This window comes from Lepidochelys kempii, chromosome 20 (assembly GCF_965140285.1).
Source record: "Lepidochelys kempii isolate rLepKem1 chromosome 20, rLepKem1.hap1, whole genome shotgun sequence".
Classification (NCBI taxonomy): Eukaryota; Metazoa; Chordata; order Testudines; family Cheloniidae; genus Lepidochelys; species Lepidochelys kempii.
This window is the reverse complement of record NC_136399.1, coordinates 4354869-4381612: the sequence shown is the minus strand read 5'-3', so window position 1 is coordinate 4381612 and position 26744 is coordinate 4354869. Positions and strand designations below refer to the sequence as shown.

The 26744-nt window shown below is 53.6% G+C and overlaps 1 protein-coding gene across 3 annotated transcripts; it reads left to right on the top strand.

Moving 5' to 3' along the window:
• The first annotated feature begins 859 nt into the window (after nucleotides 1–859).
• Nucleotides 860–26744, top strand: CTDSP2 (CTD small phosphatase 2). Of its 3 annotated transcripts, none has more exons than XM_073318244.2 (8): nucleotides 860–1082; nucleotides 19195–19343; nucleotides 20028–20066; nucleotides 21341–21442; nucleotides 21957–22013; nucleotides 22529–22621; nucleotides 22849–23034; nucleotides 23156–26744. In XM_073318244.2, the coding sequence occupies exons 1-8, from the start codon at nucleotides 1031–1033 to the stop codon at nucleotides 23279–23281; spliced, it is 804 nt and encodes a 267-aa protein (XP_073174345.1). In that variant the 5' UTR covers nucleotides 860–1030; the 3' UTR covers nucleotides 23282–26744. The 3 variants fall into 3 exon arrangements, with proteins under 3 accessions (XP_073174345.1, XP_073174344.1, XP_073174346.1); XM_073318243.1 differs by lacking the exon at nucleotides 860–1082 and adding an exon at nucleotides 1135–1424; XM_073318245.2 differs by lacking the exon at nucleotides 860–1082 and adding an exon at nucleotides 16671–17265.

Genomic DNA, 26744 nt, shown 5'->3' with positions numbered 1-26744 from the left:
AACTGGCTCGGGCTGTCAGTTCCCTGTGGTGGGGCTCCCTATTGTGGCTAGGGAAACTAATGTTCAGTGTTTCATTTTAATTGTGGGAAAAATGTATTTTTTATGGTTTTTTTTTTTTTTTAATCAGAGAGTGGTGGTGGTGGGGTTCATTATGGATAACTAGAATCCCTGATCATAATGCATTAGTACAAGGGGGCCAAATTAAGGTTGCTTGGGCATGCATCCCTCATAGCGATTGTCCTCTTCTGGGGGTAAGGGGAGGAAGCCACTATCATGCTAGCACGTGTTGCATAAAGCTTTTATCCTTTATGGTGGGCTACACCATCCTGCACCTTGACCTGACCTAACCTACCAGGTCTTTCTCTTGCACAATCAGGGGGGTGTATTTCCCCCACCCTGATCGGTGCAGGGCGAGCCTTGGCCTTGCACGGATCACTGGGGTAAATAACAGGTCTCAGAGTAGCAGCCGTGTTAGTCTGTATTCGCAAAAAGAAAAGGAGGCCTTGTGGCACCCTAGAGACGAACCAATTTATTTGAGCATCAGCTTTCACGAGCTGCAGCTCACTGGATCGGATGTACCTCACGAAAGCTGATGCTCAAATAAATTGGTTCGTCTCTAAGGTGCCCCAAGTCCTGCTTTTCTTTTTGGGGTAAATAGGGGCACAGCCAGAGGCAGCCCCTGGAGCGAGAGGCGTGGCCGCCCCTGCCCACTCCCTGGTCGGCTGGAATGTTTGTTAGGTCAACAGCCCATAGTAAGCGTTCTAGCGCCGCCCACTTCCCCGGCGGCCAATGAGAGCCCGGGAGCAGTTTCAAGGTCTCCCCTGCACTGTGAGCGCCTCCGGACCGGTACAAAATAACAAAGCTTCGAACGTTGCAAGAAAGTAACGGGGGGCGAGTCCCCCCCCCCGCCTCCTCGTGCGCCGCCTTGGGCTGGCGGGTCTCCCCCGCCCGTGCGATTTGCCCGGGGTTGGCGCTCCGCAGGTCGGGCTCAGCCTGCCTCGGGGGCCTGGGGAGCTGCTGCTGGTTGTTTATGGAAGAGCGAGGGGGAGCCTGGAAACTGCGCCTGTGTCCCATTTCCTTTGGTGTGTGTGTGTATGTGTGTGTGGGGGGGGGGTTGGCTCTTTTTTTTTTTTTTTTTTTTTGCGCTCCAGCCCCGGATTCTCCATGTTGGACCCGATCTGAGAAGCCCGGAGCAGCTGCTCGGCTTGCATGCATGCATGCAGCCTACTCCAGGGCATTTGCAACTGAGGACCACCCCACACCTCCTACACACAGCACCCCCGCCCCCACCTCCCTGGGCCTCTTCCCTCCCCCAACCCCCTCCCACCCAAAGGATCCCCTGGATCTGTGGGATTGTTAGATGGAAAGCGGTTCTATCATCACCCAAGTGCAGAGGGAAGAAGCCCTGGTGCTTGCAAAACAAGGTAAGGGAGAGAAAGTTAGAAACTTTGCAATAAGAAACAGGAGGCATCTCTCTCTCCCCACCCCCTACTTTCACCCCCACCTCCCCAATCTGTGCAGTGGTGGGGAGTTAACTCCTGATCTAGGCAACGTGGGGGCGAACGGGCTGTTCCTGATCTGTGTAATTGGGGCGGGGGTGTCTCTTACACCCTTTCCCCCTCGGGTTCGGTGCAATAGCGATGTTTAGCGACCTGTGTATGGGGCTTTGCTCTTCCATCTCTGCAGCTATGCGGGGCTCTTCGCCTGCCGTCACCCCTCCCCCCCTTTATTAATTTTTGCAGAAAGAGCCTTTGAAAGGGGGCGACTCAACCCAGATGCAAAATCCTCACTTGACCCTTAAATGTGGTTGCGATTTTCTGCCTTTCCCCCCTCGCCGGTGGGTTTGTTTTTGTCTGTGTAATCGGCTCCCTCCCCTCCTTCCTCTTCTGTCCTGGGCGGCTGGGATTTGGGGAATTTTCATAAACATCCTAGTTATGTGGAGAGGAAGGAATGCCAGGGGCTTCCATGCTTTCCCACTCCCACCCCCCTTTCTGCTGAGCCCGATGCGTTCCCACTCCCACCCCCCCTTTCCGCTGAGCCTAACGCCTGGATTTTGTTTGCATTTGAAACGATTTATTTTGTTTGCATCTGAGATCTTAAAACGTTAGGTTTGAGCTACATTGCTTCCTACTAGGTGCTGTTTGTTCTGCCCTGCACACAAGTAGGGTGACCAGACGTCTTGATATTAAGACCTTGCCTATATAAGACAAACTTTCTCTCTTCTCCTCTTCCCCCCCCCCCCCAACAAAAAGTGTCCCAATTTTTTCACACTTGCTATCTGGTCACCCTGTCTACAAGTGGGCGCTCTCACGTTGGGCTACGGGACTGGATGTGGCTTTGCACTGACACCTCCAAGCTGCCTTTTCCCCAACCTGGCGTTTTCCTAGCTGGTATAGGAGATTGGAGTGAGGGTAGTTCAATCCCAGTCTGTCTCCTGCTTTTGCCATGCCACAGGCTCCTAACTTTGCAGGCTCCCCAGTATAGAGTGCCATGGTTTCATCATGGAAAAAACAAGGCTGACCCAATGGGCTTTGCCAGTTGCAGGACACTACGATTTTAAAGATCGATCCCTCTTCGGCTTCTCTTCGGCTTATGTATTGAAAACCTAGCTGGAAACACGAACCAGTTTAAATGTGCCCCTTATTGGTAGCTCTGTAGTCCAGTTCTGCTTTGGTTTTTTACTAGCTACTAGTTTCATCTACCAGCAATAAAACCTGTAAGGTGGCTTTTTTTTTTTTTTGAGGGGGGCGGTGTTTGGAGGGATGAGATCTTGAAATCAGCTGTGCAAAACTGTACTTAGAGACAGTGAAGTGCTGTGACTGGAGGAGCAGGAATAATTAGTCCATTGTTTATTGGGTGTTTCTGATTGCCCTGGTGATGCGTTTGTTTGTGTGCAACAGAACATGGAATTGTCTCTTTTTTTTTTTTTTTTTTTTTGAATGCTCTGGGATTGCATGCAGGTCAATTTGGGGCCTCAGTTTTTCTCCAGGTCCTTCTTCCCAGTTTCTCCATGTTCTTAAAGAGGCAGTGTTATTCCTTCTAGGGCCAGAACTCTGAAAAGGCTCAGGGGTTGATTTATCTCCCTCCAACCCCATCATCGCAAGTGCTCAGGATCCACAGTTGGGTGCACGTTTTCCAAAAGAGCTTTGCTCCAATTTTTAGGCAAATAAATAGGGGCCATTTTTTTTCAAAGCGCTAGCCACCTGGCAGCTCCTGTTCACTTTTTTCTTTTCAAAAGAGCCAATCAGTCCATGAGCCAGCCACTTCTTATGCTGCCTAAATGAGAGCTGCATGCATGTTGGGTGTGCCCAGTGTTTTGAAATTGGCGAACTGTGCAAAAGTCCGGTAGATTTTTTCCCCACCATGAGTGAAGGGAGTTTGTTTACCACCGTTCCCTCGAGCTGATTGGGGCCTACCTACGGATTAGCTCTTGGCAGGAATACCAGAGATCTTGGAGGTGGCATTGGCTTTGATCTTGCGTTTCTGTTCTCCCCCGGCACCCCTCCACCTTCTTCTTGGTGCCCTGGCTGATACAGAAAGGTTTAATTGAGTGCCAGCATCTAGTAGTTGCTACTCTGGCTTGCCTTGTTTCAGGGAAATGGAGGCTCATGGCAGTCGCCCAGAGAAACACTAATTTGGGTGGAGAAATCCCTTGCAAACAAACAAGCTGGCTCTATTTGGAAGTTGGTCGTGCGGAGGCCTGTGTGTTCTTTTTCCTTTTGTCTCAGTGGGTGGCACAGTGAAGGAGAAGAATAATTCTTAAGTATTTTACTAGTAAAACTTAATCTTGATAAGGAAGTGGGAACAAGTGTGTTTTTTGGAGAGTGATTAACTGCAAGTCTGAGCGTGGGGTGCATGCAGCTTTGGATCCCCCCTTTTTGCAGTTGGCTGTTGGACCCTGGCACAACGGGGTACTGTTAGCAGTGCTGAGTTTGGGTTTAGTGCAGACAAAATGGGTCCTTCCCCATTGCTGAGCTCCTATGGGTTGTGTGTGCTGATCATTCTTGCGGACCCCAAATGACCAACTTCAAAGAGAAATTTCCTTAGTGTCTGAATTCCCTATTATCTGCTTGATAGGAACAATACAAACAGTTTGTGTCATTGGCTTTTGGCAGTGTAAATTCCTCTTAAAGTGGAGGTTTCTCTGCTTCTGTGTGTGTGTGTTTTGTTTTTTCCTTTTGGAGTTTGCCCTCAGCAATTCATTAGCAAGGTTTCAAATAACTAGTTGTTGGACCTTCACAATTGCAGTTGTAGAGAGATCCCTCTTGATATTTGACTGGGAAACCCCAGTCCTTCCCCCAGTGATCAGCACGGAAGATGGTTTGACAATCCTCTGACTTTCTTACTGGAATTCGTTTAGAAGAACACCACTTAATAGAAAAAATGTCATTAAGTCCATAATTGTCTGACGAAATAAATGATCCTTAAATTTTAGAGGTTTGAAATCTCTGCAGAAGAGTTTTGGGGTCTTTTCTCAATTTTTTTTAATCTTGAAAATACAGGCACAAATTTTAAAAAGGCATTCTCACTGGTTGTGGGTGAGATTTGTAGTTAAGGATAATTTATTGACTCAGTAGGAGCTGCTCCTGCTACCTTTGGGATGTTTACAGAACAGCAAAGTTTTAATGGGTTTTTCTCTTCTTAGAAACAGTGGTTTATGTGTAAGTGAAATTCTCCTTTCTATAGGATCTCTCTCCACTCTGGCTCTAAATGTTCAGTAACTTCCCAGCCAGAAAACGTATTTCCTCCTCTTCTATATGTTTCTTTGTGGTTTGAACACAATATTGCAACGTTTAACTCAGTGAGCAGTGCTGGGACTTCGTGTGTGTGTGCACGTTTTCCCCTCATTTCTAGGAACTTCCCAAACAGATTTGCTTTAGGCAAAAAAAAAAAAAAAAAAAAAAATTGTGCTGAAATGTTCCCAGAGCAGATTCTCGGGGAGGAAAGTATGTGTTCCTTCCATATGTCTTTAGGGAGTACTTTTCTTCGGTACTATTGAGGTCAGTACCAGGTGTACACATGCCACCCCCTCCCCGGGGTGGTTGGTGTTCCTAAAGTCTGGGTGGGATTGCTTTTCCTGTTAAGTTATTCTCAGAGCTGGATTTTGATTGCTGCAAGGGATCAGGATTTCTGGTCGTGACAGCCATTTTTGGAGTCAGATCAAACAGCAAAGTGCTGTATCCACTCCTCTGTTTTGAAAAATGCACTGCAAATTGCAGCGTTCAGGGAGGTAACTGACTGGGGTGTGTGAGGCCATTTTAAGATGCATTTTAACCAGCCCTTTCAATCCATTTACAAAATAATGGATCGGGAGCAGTGTTGGTTGATCCCTCTTCCCCTAATCCCACAAAACAGCTTTTCTCTCTGATTTTATTTGTTGAAAGAGAGGCACCAAAACCTTGTTTATCGTGAATCTGATACTAAAATGTGCTCCTTGCTGATTTTTGCAGAAGATCTACAGTTTGGAAATGTTTCTTAATGCCATTATAATTTATAGCTGTATCTGCCTGGGAAGGACTAGGGGTGTAGAGAACACAATACCAAAATATCCATCAAGAAGAATTGTCTAGTGGTTAGAGCGGTAGCTGGGGACTTGGGAGACCCAGGTTCAATTCCCTGCTTTGCCATAGACTTGCTTTGTGACCCTGAAGTGGGACCCACAAAGGTACTTAGACATCTACACCCCAGATTTACATGCCTAAATCCCAGTTTTGCCTCCACTGCGATCCTCAAAACTCCTGCCGAGCCCTGTAGGTGCCTAAACTGGCTCAAGTGCCTAAGTTTTTAGGATAACAGTTCCCTCGAGGCCTATGTGATGCCTTTATGCAGGCACACCAGTGTCGTCTTCTAGGCTCCTGGATGCTTATGTCCTGGGATTTCCTACCTTTCCGGAGAGTGCTCTAACCACTGAGCTAGGGTGTATTCTGATGTGGAGCTCCCTGCGGCCATGTCTACACTACAGAGGCACAACTGTGTCGCTGTAGTGTAGACGCTTCCTACATCAAAAGAAGGGGTTTTCCCATCAGTGTAGCGTATCCACCTCTCCAAGAGGTAGTAACTAGGTTGACGGAAGAATTCTTCCTTTGCCTGAGTTGCATCTACAGTGTGAGTTAGAATGCGACACAGTTCGGTCAAAAGGCCTGAAATTTGTTCACAGCCCTGAACGACGTAACTAAGTCAATACAATGTTTAGGCATAGACCAGGATTTAGTCTCTCCTGTTAAAGCTGTTCCACTTTGGTTAGATACTTAAGTCATTGGGCCAGAGAGAGTGATATATAGTCCTGTGGTTAGGTGGGAGACCCTGGGAGGTGGGACACTTTGGGTCCAGTCCCCTTACTGCGAGCTGTCCTTCATTATTTATCCACAGTGGAACAGCTTCAGCAACAGAGATTGAGTCCTCCCCTCCAAATAGCCCATAGCTTAGTGGTTGGAGCACTCTCCTAAGAGAGAGGATTTGACCAGGTGTCTCCCTTCTCCCTCTCTGGCAGAGAGGGGGAATTGAACCTGGGTCTCCCACATCCCAGGTGAGTGCGAGGCAGGCAAGAAACAGCTTCAGTGCCTAAGCTGCTGGACTCCAGGAGAGGGGTTCCCATTCATGGCTCGCTAACAGAGCTAGGTGCCTCCTTGCAGCCTGGATTTAGGTGCCTATCTCTACGAAAGGGGCAAAGGCTTAGCACGTCCCCCCCACCCCCCCATCATCAATATCTCCCATTGGCTAGCTTAGGTGGCTCCCCACCTACCTTGCTAGCTTTGCCCATCGTAAGGCACCCATCTCTCCCCATTCATTGTCTTTGGAGCCTGGTTTGGGCTTTGCGGATTGTGGGGGTTGTTCCTGTGAATTTCTAGGTGCCTAGAAATTAGGCGCCGGGAGGTTGAGTGTTGCAACACCTAATTCCCTTTGTGGATCCCACTCTTAGTTGCTTTGTCCTCAGGTCCCCTACTAGCACTGCTCTATCTCAGGAGTGGCGGTGAAGATAAGAGTGTGTGGTACTTGAATATCGTGGTAAGGAGGGCCATATAAGTAGACAAGATAGATCTGGCCAAGGACTTGTGAATCCCCACACCCTTAGACCTTGTCTTACACCTTTAAACCTTGTTTTACAGATCATCACAATGGTTCCTTCTGGTATTATAATCTCTGAATCAACGCTGGGATTTCCCCACAGATGTAGCCATGCCAATGTAAGCCCCCTAGTGCAGATGTGATGTGTGTCACTGCAGGGTGATGGGCATCAGGGTATATGGGGGCAGGGGGTTACACCAGGAGTTTGCATTGGTGCATCTATGTCAGTGGCAGAAATTCCACTAGGCTATGTATTGTTGTTTGACATATATATTGCAGCTGCACTTAAAAAGTCACAACCAAGTTGGGGCCTGTTGTGCCGAGTGCTATACATGTGATAAGTGACTGCTCCTGCGCTAAAGAGTGTATAAACTAGACCATAGCATCAGCCTCACAGAATAACGTCCCTCTGGGCAGAGGCTTCTGGGTTATAATTGGATTTGCCTTTTACACCTTGTCATATGCTTGAAATAATTTGGGATTTTCCTTCTGCTTCGCCATAAATGGTGCTTCCCTTAGAGAAGCAAGACCCGCTGGGTATTTGATTCAGTGATATAACGCAGTGAAAGGCCATTGTTGTTTTTTAATAGAGATGCCCATTAATTAGGCAGTGGTTACTATGAGCTGATGGGGAATCTAGCATGGTGCTCCCCACCCCCGTAACCTCGATCTGCAAACCCAGCCCCAGCGGTTTAAGAGGGTCACACTTCACCGCTCTTAATTGGCCTCTTCTACACCTAACTCATAAACAAGGGCACTTTGCATAGGCAGTGAGAGGCGCAAGGACAGCATGGGCTCGGGTACCTTTGGAAGGATTGCAGAGGATGTGCGATAAGAGCTCTCTGGTTGTAGAACAGAGAGGCCTTTTCCTCTTAAATACATGATTGACTCCCTCCCCCATTCACACCGTGACTCCTGGTTTCTTCCCGCAAGAACCTGGAGTGGCCTTGGGCTGTGTTCCCTTGAGCCTTCTCTAGGTGGTTATTTTGTGCTGTTGCGGCACAACTGATGGGAGCGCTAGTGTAGAGAAGGCTCCGGGTGACCATCAGCGTTTTTCATGCCCTAGGGGCGTGAAGTGACAGGCTTAGATGACCCAGTGTTTAAAACACAGACTGGCCCCTGATGCCTTGTCTACACTATTGCTTTTCCCTCCCCTTCCTTCCCCCCTTTGAAATTGCACTCGCATTAGCGACGGGAAATAATTCAGAAAGAAGATTAATGTAGGTACGGCCTCTGTGCTCTTGGGCTGAGGAGCAGTGTCTTTTGTTGGGAGAGACCCTGGTTTGCTCTGGAAGACTTAATAATCCTTAGCATTTACATCACGCTTTTCAATAGTGCAAATGCTCACTAGGTTAACCCTGACACTTCCCTTCCTCACGCGGCAGTTGCGATCGTCCCTGTTGAACAGAGAGGTGACTTGCCCAAGGCCATAGCGGGAGCTGGTGTGCTCTGGGATTATAACCCAGGAGTTCCTGGATCCCAGCCCCATGCTCAGTCCACTGGACCTTGTGTGTCAAGACTTAGACACAATAAATGGCAGCTGCATAGATAAGACCAAGGGCTGGGATTCTCCAAATGGGAGCTGGGTGCCCCAAATCCTGGCCAGGATGCTCAGCCAAAACTCAATTGTTCTCAGTCACAGACTAGTTAATTTGACTCGACTTCTCTCTCCTTAATGCAGCTGAGGAAGGGGAGATCTACGACTTGGATTTTAAAGGCCGGGCTGGTCTGCACGGGAACTTAATAAGCATAGCTTCTTCACTGAGCGAGGCAGCTCTGCCAGCCTCTCCCCTGGCATAGACTGTGTGAGGTTGATGGAAGAATTCCTCCATCAGCCTAGCTGCTGCTGCTGCTTCTCGGGGCAGTGGATTACCCTACACCAATGGAAGAACCCTTCCCATCAAAATAGTTAGTGTCTACACTGGAGCTGGACTGCTGTAGCGTATCTCCAACCAGGCAGTTCGGCCTTACGACTGTTAGTGAAGCTATCCTTGTCCCTGCTCCTCTGGCTTTGGGCACCTCTGAGTTCCAAGGAAGACTTTGTGAACTAGTGGGTTGGGGCGAGACGGCATGTTGTCCTGAAAGACTGGCCCATCTCCCGGACTGTGGCTGACGTTCAGGAAAAGGGATAGGGAGCGGAAGAGCATATTCCTCACCCAGTTTCACACGCTGCTCCTAGAGGCCGTTGTGTAACCTTCCAGAGCTGGAAAAACCCTGGGTCATCAGTGTCTCCCCAAATAGCATTGAACCAGTTTTGTGATCTCCTCTTAAGGCGAGGCTGGACAGAAATTATATAGAGGAAGGGGACCCGTCCACTGTCTTGTGGAGGAGTGGGAGATCATATCTGATCCAGGGGACATGACTGAGGCCTGGAGCGTTGGCTGTGAGCATTAGCTCATCTGGGCGCCTAATGGAAGAAACTCACCCTGCCCAACCACCGACCTCCTCCTGTCAGTGTGTGCAAGAAGGAAGTCTTGTGAATCAGACTTTGAACAAGCTGGTGGGTGGGGGAGGGTTATGCTGCACGTCCCAGCCCAGGAGGAATTCCTGTCTTTCTGCTCTGTTAGCCTTTGCTAAACAGGTTTAAGCTGGGGGAGAGCCTGTGCTGCCTGGCTCATCCTCACCAGTTGCCTTGTGCTAGGTGGATGATTGAACTGGCAGCTGCTCAGCCCCAGTGACTGTAGCTGTGATTCATAGGGACCAGACCAGCTGTGTGCCAGGCAAAAGCCATGGCTTCTCCTGATTTAACTTCTCTCTAAATCTGGGTGGAGGCTGGCATGGAGGGTGGGAGGGGCTGGGACATCACTTGATGCTGGGTCACTCTCCATGTGAAAGTAGGTTTCATTTAACTCGGATGGCCTGTGACTGAAAGCCATTTCCCCCGGCCCCACATCTCTGCTCCAGCCCTGCTCTTCGCTGTCCATCAAACCTTTCACCTGGGGTTCCAGGGGCTGAGCCCTGGGGTTCCTGTGTTTTGGGGGAGTGATGACACTGAAGTGAGATGTGAACTTTTGCAGTTTGAGGTGAATGTGTCGCTCCGGAGTCCACTGGTTCCTGAGATTTTTTTTTTTTTTTTTTTTGGCTAGGGCTAGAAGCAATGTATCCTTTTTTTTTTTTTTTTTTTTTTAATCTAACGATTTTGAGGAGATGATCCACTTGGACTTATTCTGGCCTTTTTTAAAAAGGAAAACCCAACAAGTGTGTGCTGCTGTCTTCTGTAAGCGCAGTCACCTGCTTGCGGGTGGTTGAACTTCAGTGTTGATGGTTGCCAATCTGCAGTCTAGGTGATTGTGCCATGCATTGCCAGAGACGTGGGTGTTAAAAACGGCTGAGCCCATCTGAGGTTTGTCTGTCCCTCGGCATCCACTGGGGGTGGGAGTTACAGGGCTAAAATCCTTCGTTTCGGAGGCTGGGTTCAGGAAACCCCAAGCGTATCCTAGGAGTATCTCCAGTAGTGTCAGAAAACATACAGAACTGCATGGAAGGGTTTGAATTATGTTTCAGGGCATAATCTCCTTCCCGGGGGATATGGACTTTGGCACACAGAACGCCAAAGTGCGTTTATTCCGTGACTTGAAATCAGTCAAGCTGTGTATTTATCTCCAGTTTCCAGCATCCTCGTTCAGTGGATGTTGCAGGGTTGTTGTGGGATGTTGGATATTTTACTCCTACACACAGCCAACATGCTGCTAAGATCTTACATCTCTCTTCCTCCTGTGCCCTTGGCCCCGCTTATGCCATGCAGGTGATTGAGACAAGTTGGAAGTTCTCCCTGGGGCAGGTGGGAGATGCTGTTGGGATGTTTAACAAATAAATGGTACTTTTTACATGTAATTTCTTTGCTTTGACACCTTAATGACAATTCCCTGGATAGGGAGTGCACTGGGATTATTGCAAAGCAACTCCCTTTGTACCACGCCCAGCACCATGCCTGTGCGGATGCCTCTAAGCACAGAAACACGAGCCGCCTCCCCCAGATAGCCCTAGCTCTCCCTCTCCACGATCCCCTCTGTGAGAGGAAGCTGTCAGCGGGAGGCAGCTGTGGGCTGCCAGGACTGAGTGAGTGGTCTTTGTTCTGAAAAGTTGCATTGAAATAAAGTTCAGGGTCTGGCTCACGCCAAGGGATCTGGAGTTGAGGAGCGGGGCTGGGTACTTGTCACAAGGGCTGGACTCAAGGTGAAAAGTATCAGAGGGATTGCAACCGATTGAAGCTCAGAAGCTGCACCGTCACTTGGCTAGGGTGGGCTTAGGGTCTGTTTAACCCCCCCTCCCTGGTGCAAAGGGAAGGTCCCTTGGTTGTGAGCTCTAAATCTCCCCCCCTCTTGGGAGCTGCAAAATCTGTGCAAGGGGAAAGGTCTCCTGCCCCGTCCAGGGGGCTCTTTGTGCTTGTAGTGGCCAGCCCCTTGGAAGTGGTGACACGATATAATAGGGGCTCTGGCATGTGAATAATTCATATCCTGAAGCTCCCTGACTGCTCTGAAGGGCTCATCTGCTCTGGGACCTATCATAATTCCTTTCTGCTCTGGGGCCTCCTCCCTTACTGCTGTGGATTAACCCTCCCTTCCCTCTCTTCTGCTCTGCAGCACCCCAACACCCCCTGTCTGATCTGAGACCCCACTGCTTGTCTTGGGAGTGAAGTTGCAGAGAGAGGAAGTAAGGAAGCTAAGGAAGGATGCAGCGGCTCCTTTGGAACACTGCAATCCCGCATGTTCTGGAGCAGGGGGTGTCGGCTTTCCCTTGGCACTGCTTATTCCTGGGCCAGTGTCCTCACCGGTCAGGCAAGCTGTCAGGAGCCAGAGACCCTTCCTCCCCTCTGCGTCTCATCCCAGGGGATCCCTCTCTGCTGCCTTGCCCTGATCTTCATGCTGGGAACAGGCTCCAGACAGAGGGAGTTTCCACTTGGGATTCCTAGAAGGAGTAGCTAATTCCCCCTGACCCCACAGAGAGACGATCCCAATCCCTTCCTGACTCTGTAAGCTCGTCCCTCCCATCTAGCAACCCTGCTTTACGGGGCCCCGGGCCAGGTCACTGAGACGTGCTGAGGATGCGCTTGGTGTACTTTTGACACTGAGTAACTGCTTGTGCGTTGGCAGCAAATGGATTAAGTGTGGGCCTGGAGTGGAGTGGGGGGGGGATGATATGTGGGGGAGTGACAGAACGGGGGGTTCCCTTGTGTGCCTCATAGGAAGTAAATCACTGTCCTGTTGCACCAAGAAATGGGCTCCCCAAGGGCTGAAGTAGGAGGGTGAGTCTGGTTATGTACAGGGACAATTGGGTGGGAGTGCTACACTAAAGCCCCCACCCCCAGGGTACAGAGTGGTGGCACTTTGGTTCCTGAGGTAAGTTCAGTCACCAGCAGGATGCGCCTCTCTGCTCTCCGTGCAATGGCTGGGCCTGGCCCTCCCCGCGGTCATGCCTTACCTTAGCCCAGGATTCTTGCCTCTCATTAACCTTCAGCACTTAGGCCCGGAAATCAAGGGAGCAGCTACCTTGAAGACCCACTCCCGCACCCCGCTCTGAATGAGGGTCCCCAAACAGCATGGCTCGGGAAGGGAAGTGGTGAGCACTCCACTGCTTTCAGCATCCGGCTGGAACTGCCACCATGGAGACGGAAGATCCAGAAAGTAAAATTTGAGGTGGACAAATGAGATGAAGGCCGCAGTATGACAGCACCGTCTGTGCCAAGATACTATGGTGATGGGTGCTCTAGAGATACCGGGATTGGCAGGGGCTGGTGTTCTCACTGCGGTGACTTGTCCAATTTCTTTTTCCATCTCCAAGTGCAAAATCTTTTTAATCTCTTCCCCCAAACCATTGTTGCTGCAATTTGCATCCAAAGCTCTCTGGACAGGAACCTCTGCTATGACCAGTTGCTGCTGCTGCTGCTGCTGCTCTGTCCTGCCCTCCAGCTCCCAAGTGTCCTGCCTGATGGGATTTCATGCTGGCAGACTGAAACATCACCTGCTCTGTTCCACGGGCTGCAGAGACCAGCCTCCCTGGCGCTGGGCTGTTGCTATTGCAGAGAGCTCCGGGACTTGCCCGGCAACGTCCACCTGGAAAACAATGAGGAGAACTTCAAGCCAGATCCGTTCTTGCCCTGTGCTGGGAGCCCATGAGGAGCTGGAGCTGTTTGGGGAAAGGTGTTTATTGGATCATAGAAGAAATTGGAGTGATCCATGCTGTGGCCAAGGAAAAGGTCTCCATTGACTTTGGATTCTTCTCACGAATGGTACCTGGTATCCCTCAAACCTCTCCAGCTCACTCCCCCTCTCCCTGTCCCTGATCCTGGCTCCCTTGGCACAGATTTGCCACCCTTTATGAGACCAGGGGTCCGTCGCAGCCTGTCTTGGAGAGCAGCCATCCCAGCTCCCTGCTGGGTGTTGGACCTGTGACAGTGGTACCCAGGGTGCTAGCTCAGGAGAAGTGGTTGGATACCATATGTACCACATCCTCCTGTACCTTTGCCTCTGGCTCCTTGTCGCTTGTCTCTCCCTCTCGAGAGCTGCGTTGGAAACTGGGTTACTATACCTGACGTCAGTCTTGGCTATTTTGAGAGCTGCTGGCTGATCCATGCATTGACTTTCACCACCATGTCCCCAAACGTTGGTGCGCCTTGGCATATACAGTAGGAAATACAGGATTTTCCACTTAGTGTGTTTTGGCCCTTAAAGGACCAAGTGATGCTGGAAATGCTCTGGAGTCTCCATTTGGGAGCCATATGGTAGCTATGTCCCTGACCCTGTTATGCCATGGGTTGGGAGCTGGCCCTACGGAACCCACTACCCATCTCTCTCCCCCTTTAAAACACATACATGTGTTCTCAAGCCACTGGTGACCCCCTAGACAAATTTGCATATGACAGAGGTGTTCGATTAGCAACAGTGAGGTCAGATCACAGACTAACACATAGTGGAAATTTGGTTTTAAAGTAATGCAACCCCCGCGCCTGACACACAGGGTCTGCATCGCTCTCTCCTCTTCACAGCATCAGGCGCTCAATCTATTTATCTCAACAAAGAGAGGGTTAAGGGGTGGCTTGATCGCAGTCCGTAAGTACCCACGGGGGGAATGAAAATTTGCTAACAGGCTCTTCAATCTGGCAGCCAAAAGTCTAACAGAATCCAATGGCTGGAAGTTAAAGCTCAGCAAATTGAGAGGGGAAACTAGACACCTGTTTAACAGTGAAGGGAATTAACCACTGGAACAATTTTACCAGGGTTTGTGGTGAATTCTCCATTACTGGTAAACGAGGGAATTCAGGGGCGTCCTATGGCCTGCGTTACACGAGAGGGCAGACTAGATGATCACAGTGGTCCCTTCTGGTTTAGGAACCTTCTAATGTGCTTTGGGATGGTTTGGAGCATTCTCAAGCTAGGGCTCCTTGCAAAAACGCTTCTCTTGGTACTGCCCCGGCAGCCCGACCCAGCACGGAAGCTGATCTCAACTTGCCTGCTGTTTCTGGAATGCCCGTGTGAGCCACGTTGTGGGAGATGTATGTGTGGGGAGGAATCCCATGGGGCGGATACTTGGGGCTCGCTCTCTCTCTCTGGGCTGGGCAGGAGAATCATTGAGAGTGAATCAAAACCTAACAAGTGCTTCCATCGTGGAGTCTTGCTGGTATCCAGGTGCCTCTACCACCTGCTTCTGTCTTCCTCGGTGGGCAGCAACTTGAATCCTTGCTCATACTGCCTTAGGCAATGCAGCTGGGTCATTGTCTGCCTCAGTAGCCCCAGCCTGTCCTCCTAGTCCTGCTGTGGCCAGTTTTTGCAGGAGGCAACTGTTGCAGTTGCTTCTCGGGCTCTGCGCTGTCACTTTGCTAATAGCACCGTTCAACATGGTGTGCAGCTCATGCCTCTTCCTTGGCTACCGACTCAGCGGCAAGGACCAGGCAAAGCTGTGGGAGAGGACAATAGCTGAGAGGGTTGGTTCTGCAGGCAGGTGCCATGATTTTGCTGCAGCTAGCTCCCAGCTTGGGATTCGCCATTTTCTCTGTCGCAAGGGTCTGCCACCACTGCAGATGGCTGTGCTGGGACTGCTGCTCTTTAAGATATGGGCGCATGGGGTGAAACCTCCCAAAGTGGTTGGGCTGCTGGAGAGAACAGGCTGCTGTCCTGAGAGAACAGGGGTAATTTGGAAGGCCAATTGAGGTAATAAAGTTTAGGATCCCCTCCCTACTTTGCACACACTGTCTTTATCATCAGCTAACAAAGCCCCCCTTGAGCCTCCTTGCCGACTCACTGTCTGCAATTGTCCTCCTTGCTTTCTGGTGCATCAGATGGAGATGCAAATTCAGAGAGGGAGCTGGGTGGGGTTATGTTAGGGTTCAAGATGAGCATAAAGCTTGGAGAGCGGAGAAGGCGTCTTGAACTGCTCATTGGCTAGTCAGTATCAGGAAAGTTGCCTCCTTCCCCCTGCCCAACGTGAAAATAGAAAACCACAACCTGGAAACATTCCCCCAAGGTGGGAGTGGATCTATGGGTCAGGCGCTAATTGCAGGAGAAGAGAAAGAACTGATTGGGTTCCAGGGTGGTCTGAAATGTCCCCAGGATTGAGAGAGTGAAGCCAACTGGACACAGGACACTGAAGTCCGTACTTTAAAGAGAGATTTTTTTAAGGCTTGTCTCCACGGGGAGTTACTCCAGAATAGCTATTCCTGATGTACTGCTTTATATTCACACCCTACCTTAGTCTGGATTAACTTTCATGTGTAGACATGCACTTGGACTTTGGGGTTCCCCTGCCATGCCTTCTCCTCCATTTTCATGGCTACTTTTTGTTTGCAATTGATTTGTTTTAGAGGTGATCAGATTTCCTTATTGAGGGGGCAATTTACCCTGCCCTGAATGTTCAGCATGGAGTAACTGGGCAGGAAATATTTAGTAGCAGCCACTACTGGAGCTGGGATACTGGACACATTGGGCCCACGGGCTCCTGTGATAGCAAATCCTCTGTTCCTATATCTTCTTCGGCAGGGCGTCCTCAACGTTCATTCCCCTAGGGACACGTTCCTGGCACGTTTGGGTTTGGAGAAACCCCAGAGAGCAGTTAATGCAGTGACGGGGCTGGGAGCATCTGATCTGGAGACCTGAGTTTGAATGTGACCTGGGGGTTCTTGGTTGCCGGTTGCTTTGGCCGTTGAGCTTCTGCAGCTGGTGGAGGAGTGAAAGGTGCTTCCTCCCTCCCAGTGCTTAGCTCAACGTTGTGAAGGAGACGGGGAAAGAGTTTCAGCCCCAAATGGACGTTTTAAAAAGGAAATTTCAGATCCGCTTGTGAAGAGATTCTCTGACCAGGGAGGAACGAGGAAATGCAGCAGGCATTAGAAATTAATCTTAGCCCGGGAAAGGTGCTGGGTGGGTGGGTGGGTGGGCGTGTGTGGGCAGAGTGGTGGGGACTGTTTTGTTCCACCCTTGAAGGCTACTCCGTGAAGGGCAGAGCGCCTGTCAGTTTCCACCTCGTACCCTGTGTGCCTCCTGGTGCCTCCAGGAGCTCTGCTACCTCCCTCAGCGCTCTCCCAGCACCCCGCAAAGCAAACAGCAGGTTTATCATTAACGGATCCAGCCCTGAGCGTGTTGGGCTCAGGCGGGGTGGCCAGAGGTTCCAGCCCTGCTCCTAGCAGGCACATCCGTTGCAATGGTTCTTGTCAGGATTGGGAGCGAACCACTGCATTTATCTCTGTAAATGGGAGGTGGCTGGTGCGAGGAGACCATTGGCCCGTGATCCGTAAGACTAAAGTTTTACAGACTCTCTGGAGCCAGCCAGTTGTCTGCCCAGTTGCCCCCTCTGTGCTGTCCTACAGCTTCTGCACCCTGACCCGGAGAACGGCTCCCTTGGTGCGAGGCCAGGGCTCTCGGGAGGGGAGCCATCGCCAAGTGCAGCTGGGGTGATTAACGCCATTTAACCTCGTCTGCCAGAGCACGGCGCCAGAGAAAGAGGAAATGCTGCTGCAGTTATCGTAGCGGGATGGGGACTCAGCCTGATCTTTCTCGCTGCCAGGAGCCGGCACAGGGAGCTCTAGACACAGATTATTGATTGGTTGGGGTTGCTGCTGGCCCCAAGTTCCTCTCCCCAGTTACGATCCTGGGGACACTCTGCTCAGATCTCTCCAGGATGGGACAGGGATGAAGCCTGCCAGGCGAGGCACCCCCGGCTGTGTGCGGTGAGCATGCAGATGTATGAGGCACTTTCAGCCCCCTGAAGAAGGTACTGGTTGCAGGACTGGTGACGGGACTTGCCCAAGGCTACACAATGAGTCGGTGGCGGAGTTCATGGTGGGAGAACCTTTAGCCCTCAGCCCCCTGTGCCTTGCTGTGGCCGTGTTGCTTTCCCGTATGTGTTGGGGCTTCAGGCAGGGTGGCTGCACAGCGGTGCTGATGTGAAGTCTCTTCACATGGGTTTCACTACAACTCGCCAGCCTCTCTGCCTTCTCCTCTGGCCCATGGGCTGTGTCTGCCTGCGCTGCACTGGGACAGGGAGATGCCAGAGCAGGTGGGGCACAGATAAGGAAGGGGTGACTCTCCATTAAGACATTTACTCAAAGGGCTTCGTGTGCTCAGCGCCCTTGAAGGATTCCGGGCACTTCTGGAGCCCTGGGTGCAAATCCCGGCTTGGGTCCCAAGAGCAGATAAGCCCCACATCACCTCCGTGGTGCGTGGTACAACATTTGGCCTAGTGGGCAGCCTATGCTCAAGAGAGACCAGCGGTGGTGGTGGAGAGTTGGCCTGTGCCTGGAGTCAGCCCCTCAGTCCTGTCATGCCCAGGTGCCCACTTGTGCTTGGATGCTGCTGGGCTTTAGAACCTGGTTGCTTGGAGGTGCCCATGCAGTGCTGGTGACTCAGGTGGCATGGAAGGTGATGGGAATTCTTCTCATCTGACTCTAAAGCCCAAGATGATATGGTGGGACTGGAGGGGAGCAAAACCTGGGGTGCAGAATGACAGAGGAGGGAGTGGAGCCAGAGATTGCGAGGGAGGGACCCTTTGGTGCCCCGGGGCAGTGGAGTTATGGCACCAGGATTATGGTGATGGAAGGATGCAGTTTCCAGAGCTAGGCTACAGAGCTGCTACGGAGCGCGGCCTGCCAACTGCAGGCTACAGCCCTGCTTTGCCGCTCCTGCTGGTCTGACCGCACTGACTCCCGCCAAGTTACACCACTTTACACCAGCGTTAGCGAGGAGATCAGGCCTTTCGTTTTTGGACTCTTTTTGGGAGGGAGGGATAGAGCGTCTCAATTGCACAATGGTCCCAGAGACGCTGCTGTTCCTCCCTAGCCCAGCGGCTCAGAGCCCAGGATGGCCTCTCCGCCCTGTGAACAGCTGCCTGGTTTTCTTGGGGGAAAAACCTTGCAGATTTTTTTCTTTTACTGCCTGGTGCCCAAGAATGGCTGGATTTCCCCTCGGGGGCTACAGTATGTGTTGTTCCCAGCTCACCTTCCATCCAGGCTCAGTGACCGTCAGTCACTTGGCTAACGATCGCTCTAGGGGGCTGTGAAACATGCCCCCAGGCTGTTTTCCCCACCGTTGGCTCTGAGCCAGGGGCTATTTATCTCATCCCTTGCACCAGCCTGCCAGCTCCCCCTTCTCCTGGGGGCTTCCCCTTCCACTCCCCACCCTTGGCTGCAGCAGCTCCCGGACATGACTGTACTTCAAAGGTGCTGGGGACTTGTGGGTCTGCAGCGCCACCTTCTGGTTGCTGCTCAACATTGCAGTCCTGGGTCCCTCCCAGTTTGGGGCTGGGGGAGTTGTAGCCTTCACGGCTTTGGCACAGGCTGGGGTAATGGGGAGGGATGCGTGGTGGTGGGTTAGCAGATGGATGAGTGAGGACTGTTGGGCTGAATCAACTCCTTCCTTCAAGGAATCTTGCCCACAGTCCTTTGCTTGGATTTCTGCTATGGTTCGTTTTTCAGGGGCTCACTTGTCCCCTCCTCCCAGCCTGGTCCTGCCCTTTGGGGCCCATATTCCTCCTTGATTGCAGCTCTTGTGTTGAGCTGGTCCCCAGGCACGTTGTGGTGGACTGGATCTCTCCCGCCAGACCCTGCAATACCGAGTGGTTGGTCTGTATCCTGCGTGGGGAGCTGGCTTTGTGCGGGTGTCCATCCTGCTTATGCTTGGCTGTGGTTCTCTCCCCTTGTTCCAGGCTTGGTGTCCAAGTCTTCTCCCAAGAAACCTCGTGGCCGGAACATATTCAAGGCCCTTTTCTGTTGCCTCCGCGCACAGAATGTTGGTCAGTCAGGCTGCGGTGGGGAGCATGCACTGCACAAGGAGGAACCCAGCACCATCGCTAAGGTAAGGGGGCTGCAGGGCGGGGGGACCTGGAGCTGGGCTACTGACCCTCTAGACCCCTACGTGGGGTCAGACACACCGGACATGCCTGTGTCTTAAGAACAAAGCTTGTTCGTCATTGATCATAGTAAAGCAAAGGGTCAGGGAGTCTGGTGCTGTAGCCTTGCTGTAGACATGAATGGAAGGAACTCTGATCCAAGCACAGCCCCCTAAAGTTGCACCCATCTCCTCCAAAGGTCATAGAGCGGGTGTGTATGCAGGTACCCCCACTTGCTGTGATGGGGATGTTCCACCAGGTGGCAGCACTGGGACCCTTCTCCATAAACAAGTCCCCATATGCCACTGCATGAACGTGTGAGAGAGAGAGAGAAATACCTGCTGCAGTTTCTGTCTCTGAGCCCTTCCCTGCTTGATCTGTCTTAATTCTCATGTTCTCCAGCTGACCCAGTGCTTGTGCTGATATTCATTAGCCTTTGATTATTTCTTACCTGATTTCTCCCCCCTTCTCTCAGGTGAGAATTGCTGTAAGCACATGGCAGCAGATTGGAGGGGAGTTCTGTGCTGTCCCCGGATGGCGAGGGCTAAGGGGCGGGTTAGTCCCGCAGCTCAGTTGGGGCCACGCTGTCTCTCTTCTGCTGCCAGTTGTCACCCTAATAACTGTGTTTCTCCTCTTCTTTCCTGCTGTAGTCCGATCTGCTGCAGTGTCTTCAGTTCCAGTTCTACCAGGTAGGTGCTGAGCAGCCGCCGGGTATTTGTGTGGGTGGCTGAGGTTTCCAGCTCCGATCTCCCCAGCATTTGCCCCTTCTTCTCCTGTGGAAACAGGCCCTGATCCAAACCCCACAGTATCAGTGGGAGTCCTGTAGATTTTGCTTGGGTGTTGGCTCCAGCCCAGAGTGAACTGCCTTCCCAGGGAAGGTGGAGAAGCTTAAGACTGTAACATTCCCTTGCTCCCCCTCGCTTCAAAGGCCAGTTCCTCACTCGTCCCTGAGCATTGTGGGATGGGGACGGCTCCTCCACTGGAGAAAAGGTATAAAGGTCACAATCTCTTAGCGCCACCATCTTGTTGCCGGAGGGTGTTGTGAAGGTCAGAAGCATAGTTCAAAAAAGAACGACCTACGTTCATGGAGGATAGGTCCATTGATGGCTATTAGCCAAGATGGGCAGGGATGCAACCCCATGCCTCTGACTGCCAGAACCTGGGACTGGACGACAGGGACTGGATCACTTGATAATTGCCCTGTTCTGTTCACTCCCCCTGAAGCACCTGGCTCCGGCCACTGTCTGAAGACAGGATCCTGGGCTAGCTGGGCCATTGGTTGGACCCAGTCTGGCCATTCTTATGTGCCATAGTCCGTGCAGCTTTGGCATGAGGTCTCTCCCCAGTCCCTGGCTGCTCCCAGTGGGAATTCAGGATGGTCCAGATGAGGATCAAGGAAGACAGTAATTCTGTACAGGGCTCGGGGTCATGAGGCAGTATCACCAAGATATCTGGAAGGGATGTTTAGAGCAGTGGTTCTCAAACTTTTGTACTGGTGACCCCTTTCACGTAGAAAGTGTCTGAGTGCGACCCCTGTCCCCCCCAATAAATTAAAACTTCTTTAACACCATTATAAATGCTGGAGGCAAAGCGGGGTTTGGGGTGGAGGCTGACAGCTCGTGACCCCCCCATGTAATAACCTCACAACCCCCTGAGGGGTCCCGACCCTCAGTTGAGAACCCCTGGTTTAGAGTCTCCCTGCTGGTCCCCAGAGGAATTCTCTCTAGCGTCAGGACATGGATGGACACCCCAACTCAGTGTGAGGTGGGGGAGCTGCTGGAGATAAGGAGCCTTCTCCAAGGTGTGTGTGGGGGAGGTGTCTGCTAGTTAGTTCCACTGGCCCTGATCTCCATGGAGAAGCCCCTCTTTGGGGAGGAGCAACTCAACGTGTGACCCTAATATGAGCTGGGGCCAAGGCTGCTCCACGAATCCCTCTGACAGCTGGGTGTGTATCTGCTTGCAGATTCCCGGGACGTGCCTGCTGCCCGAGGTGACTCAGCGGGACCAGGGCAGGATCTGCGTGGTGATCGACCTGGATGAGACGCTGGTGCACAGCTCCTTTAAGGTGACCCCACGTGCTTGCTCAGGGAGTAGGGTGGAGGGATGGCCCAGGGAGGCTGCTGGTGGGAAGAGACGGTGCTGCGGGCAGGAGCAGGTGGATCTGGCTCTCAGGAGCTGGGTTCTGAACCACTGCTAGCCATGGAGAATACTTAATCCCAGATCCAGTGAATGCCCAATGAACGGGTGACGCATCGTGGGCGCCGAGGGCTGGGAACGAGGCGTGAGATGTTCTTGGAGGGGCTGGGGCAGCAGCGGAGGTCGGGATCTGCTGCGCCCCGCTGGCAGGACAGCAGAGCACTTGGGGTTTGGAGCGGGTCCTAGAGGCTGTTCATGCAATGCTCCTCCCCCGCCAAAGCAAAATTCTCCGACACCATCTTCCCCCAGACAGAGCCAGATGCATGTGGAGACGCCATGGCATGCATGTTCTTGATCTGGTTTCCTGCTGCCCCTCTGGGGCGCTGGGGAACCCCCTCTGCTGCTCTCGTGCTAACAGACCCCTTGATTCCTTTCCCTTTCAGCCAATCAACAATGCTGACTTCATAGTGCCTGTGGAGATAGAGGGAACCTTGCACCAGGTAAGTGAGTCCCTCTGATGGGGGGGGGGTGGCGCTGTGATCAGGATCCGTTCCAGGAGCGGGGCCCGTCCCGTCCTGTGTGCGAGGAGGCCCCGTTCCCCAAAGCTGTGAAGGATCTGCGGAGGCCGTAGCCCGGTTCAAGTAATCCAGGATAGGCTGTTACCAGGCAGCACGGCCTATTCTTGATTACTTGTTTCAGGAGGCGGCTGCTGGCGCCGGAGGAAGATGGACTCGACGGGGCTGGGTTCGGTGACGGGTGTGGCTGGGGGATGGGGTCCGGGCTGCAGCGATGAGCATGGGGCAGCCCCTCTGTGCTGCTGCCAGAGCCACTCCAGCTGGTTCCCAAGGGGCAGCTTGGGCCGGCAGTGCTGGGCACCAGGCTCCATCAGCCTGAGAACAAGCCCCAGGCCAATGCTGGGGGCCCTCCCCGCCCACGCTTGCCAGCAGAAGCAGGGAGCCCGAGCATTGCCCCAGCGTCTCTCCTGCCCCCTGCTGATGGCCCCTTCCCTCCTTAGGTCTACGTGCTCAAAAGGCCCTTTGTGGACGAATTCCTGAGGCGAATGGGGGAGCTGTTTGAATGTGTCCTCTTCACTGCCAGCCTGGCCAAGGTAAGGGAAACCGGGGGTGGGGGGTGCTCCCCACGCTGCCAGGCAGAGGGGACGTGGTTGGGAGAGGTTCTCTGTGCTGCTGGCCTGGCCGTGGGGGGATCTTCTGAGCTCGCCGAGCCGCTCTCTGCTGGCGCTCGGCTGCGGGGAATGGCGGGGAACCGAGCCGCTTCCCCCACGTGCCGGCAGAGCCCACTCTCAACAACAGGGCGCTCTCTTGCTCTTGCCAGTACGCCGACCCAGTGACGGACCTTCTGGACAAGTGCGGGGTGTTCCGCGCGCGGCTCTTCCGGGAGTCCTGCGTCTTCCACCAGGGCTGCTACGTCAAGGACCTGAGCCGTCTGGGCCGGGACCTGCACAAGACGCTCATCCTGGACAACTCGCCGGCCTCCTACATCTTCCACCCGGAGAACGCGGTGAGCCCCCCGGGCCATGGCTGAGCGGAGCAGAGACAAGCCGTACCCCTTTGAGGATCTGAGCCCAGCCTCTCTGTGGGGCTCCGGCTGACCCTCCCCTCCCCTCCTTGCCCCCCTGCAGGTGCCCGTCCAGTCCTGGTTTGATGACATGGCGGATACGGAGCTGCTCAACCTCATCCCCGTTTTCGAAGAGCTGAGCGAAGCTGAGGATGTTTATACCAGCCTCGGCCAGCTGCGGGCGCCGTAGAGCCTCCAGTGCCCTGGCAGCCCATTTCTGCAGGGGACTTTCACTCAGTGCCTTCACTAGCAGCCGGGAGGAAGTGGTCGGGCAAGGAGTCAACTCCCGGGCCCCAGTGGGAGTGCCAGTCGCCCCTCGGACTGGGGCGCAGGGCGGGATGTTGGATTGCAGAGCGGGGAAATCTCTGTAGCCCCAGGCACAGGTCTGAGCCCATCCCCTGGTAGCCCTGGGGTCTCTGCACTGTGGGGTGCAGGGCTCCCCACGCTCCGACTTGCAAATGGGGCTCTGCTTCCTGCCCCGCTCGCCTCCCTGATGCACAGCACCTGTGGCCAGGCTGGGAGCGGATTCCACATGGGGGGTGGGCCTGGCTGGGCGACTCCTGCCATGGGGGGTGGGGAGGGTTGTACATCCCAATGCCTCCCCTCTCCCCCCATGTGCTGCTCTGAGAGCAACTGCCTGAGCAGCCGGCCAGCCTCCCAGGAGGACGGCGCTCTAGCTCTCCAAAGAGCAAATGCCAGCTGCCCCGGCCCCAGCGTCCCCGGCCCCTGGAGGCATTCCGCCCGGCGGGGTAGCTGCTGCGAAACCTTTCCTGTGGCTTTCTCCTAATCTTAATCCCTCCAGTGCAGTGCCTCCAGAGCCCTGCCTTTGCCATCCCCCCCTCCCAGTCTCATCTTCCCACTTGGAGCCACTGATCCCATTCCCTGTAATTCCCTCCCCCATGATGCATCTCCCGAGGCCGCTGGAGCTGGAGCCAGGCCTGTCTGGGGTCAGCATCCCACTCCTCAGTCCCCCCTGGTGAGGCCCAGGCCCAGGGGGACTTGTATCCTGAGGGAGCCTCTCCATCCTCCCTTGTCCCTTAGCCTGCTCCTTCCAGGAGCTGGATCTCCAGCCCGACCTGATTCCTCCTCCCTGGCCTGGATCCCAGCCTCTTGCCAGTGTTGCTCTGAAGGATGTTCCTGGAGCAGCCCCGGCTGGGCCCCGTGACTCCCAACAGTTGCCAGTGCCCAGTGAAGCAGAGATCCTTGCCTCATACCAATTGCCACTCCACCCCAAAGGAGAGGGGAGATGTCGAGTTAACGGGTAACTTTAAACCAAAGCCACACTCCACCTCCCTAGCTGGTTTAGCCCAAAGTGGGGGCCGGGGGGCACGTTTGAGCTGCGGGGAGATGGTCACATTGGACTCATGCATCTACAGTACAAAGCAGCACCCTCCATCTAGGGGACCACGCCCACAGGCCTGCCTTAACTGCTGCCCTCCATCCGGGGAGTGGGGCCGACGAGAACGCGCTGCTTCCTCCACCAGCAGGCTGCCGGGGCGAAGACCGTAACATCCCCTCTAGAGCCACCTATTTAGTGCGACAAGCCCCCCACTGAAGTCCCAGTGTGGTGACATCTTCAGCTTCAATAGCTCCTGCGAGTGGCCTCAGGAAACGCCCATTGGAGCTGAGCCCCTTGGCGATATGAGACTTTGGCACCAGCCCCAGCCCCCCCCCCCCCCCCCCCAGGTCTGCATTGTGCTGACCCCACTGGCTGGCTCCCCATTTCTCTCGGCACAGCTTGACTTCCCACGAGCAGCCTGGCGAGACAGGGCCCTTTCTCTGATCTCTGGTTCGCTGAGCTCCCAGCGTTCCTCGTCGGTTCCACAACACAACCCCGCAGGGCCCGGCAGAATGTGCCCTGATGCAGTTTGTGGCCTGTCATTTCTGTGGCCGCCCCAACGAGTGGTGGCTGCTCCGGGCACTTCTGGCACTCCGGCATTGGCAGCCACCCCTCTCCATCTCGTTGCCTTCCCCCTCCTGCTGCACCTTCCACTTTGGCATTTCCAGAGAGAACCAGCTCTTCGTCCAAGCCAAATGTCGACTGGGTCACAGGCAGCATCACCTCTCCTGGGGGGTGACCACTGAGGGGGCTAACGGGAGGGCTGGGCCATGGGTGTTGCTCTTCCCGCATGGCGTTGGGGCCCGGCGCTCAGTCCCTCCAGGCAGCAGGACGGACTCTGTGGGGCTGTTACACCATCAAGTGCCATTAGGACGTAGGCCAGTGACTGCTGTGCCAGGGGGCACCCCTGTCTGGGCCCAGCCCCTGGGTCTGACCTGCTTCACTTCCATGGGCAAGATCCAGAGGCAGCTGTGCCCACGGCACTTGGCTTTAACCTCCCCATCGCCTGCCCTGGTGGGCCCCCACTGTGAGCTTTGTGGGTCACAGGGGACCAAAGCTCTGGGCCCCGTGCCTGGCTGGGCCCTGGGGCAGGCCGACCCCTTTCTTGCCCTCGTGGGGGGGGGGGGTGTTCTCAGGCCCAGCTAGGAAGGGCTGGGACCTGTCAGAGTGACTAGAAGGAGCAGGGCCGACAGCTAGGCTTGGGGTCGGAGGAACCTGGTGCAGTGAGTGGGGCCAATGGAAACCCCCTCCCTGTGCAGGTCTCCCCTGCCCCTCGCAGTCTGAGTCCCCCTTATAGGGGAGATCTTAGTAACAGGCCCACGTGTGCCGGGCACGGGGACTCTAGCTCTGCACATTGTAGAGGGGAGAGCAGCCCGGAGCCCAGCAGCAAGCAGTGAAGCACTGGGACAGATGGGGTGGCGGGGGGACACCCCGACTTATAATAAATACAGGTTTCCTCTGCCCCCTCAAATTCCCTCCCTCCTTGGAAATGCGACTCTTTAAATCGAGCTTCTCAGGACCCTTCCTCCCTGACCTCTGATGGGGCTTGAAATGCCCCTTCTAGGATGTGAAATTGGTCCCTTGTTTGCTTCCCGTCCCCCCAGGTGTGGGAACCACCACACTCCTGTATGGTAGAAATTTCCCAGCAGTGATTACGGCATCTGACCTGTTCTCCAGCCTCTTCCCCCTCCCCACCCCCTACCCTACACACACACCTGGTGGACCTCCCCCAGCATCCGGTCCAGCCCCACTCTTCTGTTGACTCAACGGCCTCTGATGAGTTACCCCAAAATGCCCATTGCTGTGGGAAATCCCAACCCACCCCTTTGTGCCGCAGCCAGGAGCCCTGAGGATGGGGGAGTTTAGCTGCAGATGCTTTGGCAGGTCTCATGCCTCTGACGCTCCAACTGGCAGTAGGTGAGCCCCAAAATGCAGCCCGGGCCAAGGCCTCGGAGCTGGGCTTCCCCAGGCCTCCTTCAGCATGTACATGGTCACCTGCTCTCACTGATTTGCCTTTCATATGAGGTCGTGTTCCCCTAAACCCCACGGCTCTGCTCAGGTCCCCCCTCATTGTAATGCGGGGGTGCCCCCATCTCCCATGGCAGGGGTCTGTGCACTGAGCACAAGGCCCTGGGGTTCCCTCCCCCCCGCCAGGGGTGTAAAGACTTCGGTTGCTTTGGGTCACTTCCTTTTGTTTGTTACATTTTTGTCTTATTCAAATGAAAAAACTTGAAGCCGGCGCCACTGTCTCGGTCTCTTTCTATTTTTGGAATCTTTGTATTAACTGCGATTAAAGCCAGGAAAGGAAAGTGAA

Coding starts and splice junctions, on each gene's coding strand:
- CTDSP2 (XM_073318243.1), top strand. CDS start 1,361: ATGGAAAGCGGTTCTATCATCACCCAAGTGCAGAGGGAAGAAGCCCTG. Junction 19,344..20,027: donor AACCCAGCACCATCGCTAAG/GTAAGGGGGCTG, acceptor TTCCTGCTGTAG/TCCGATCTGCTGCAGTGTCT. Junction 20,067..21,340: donor TTCAGTTCCAGTTCTACCAG/GTAGGTGCTGAG, acceptor ATCTGCTTGCAG/ATTCCCGGGACGTGCCTGCT.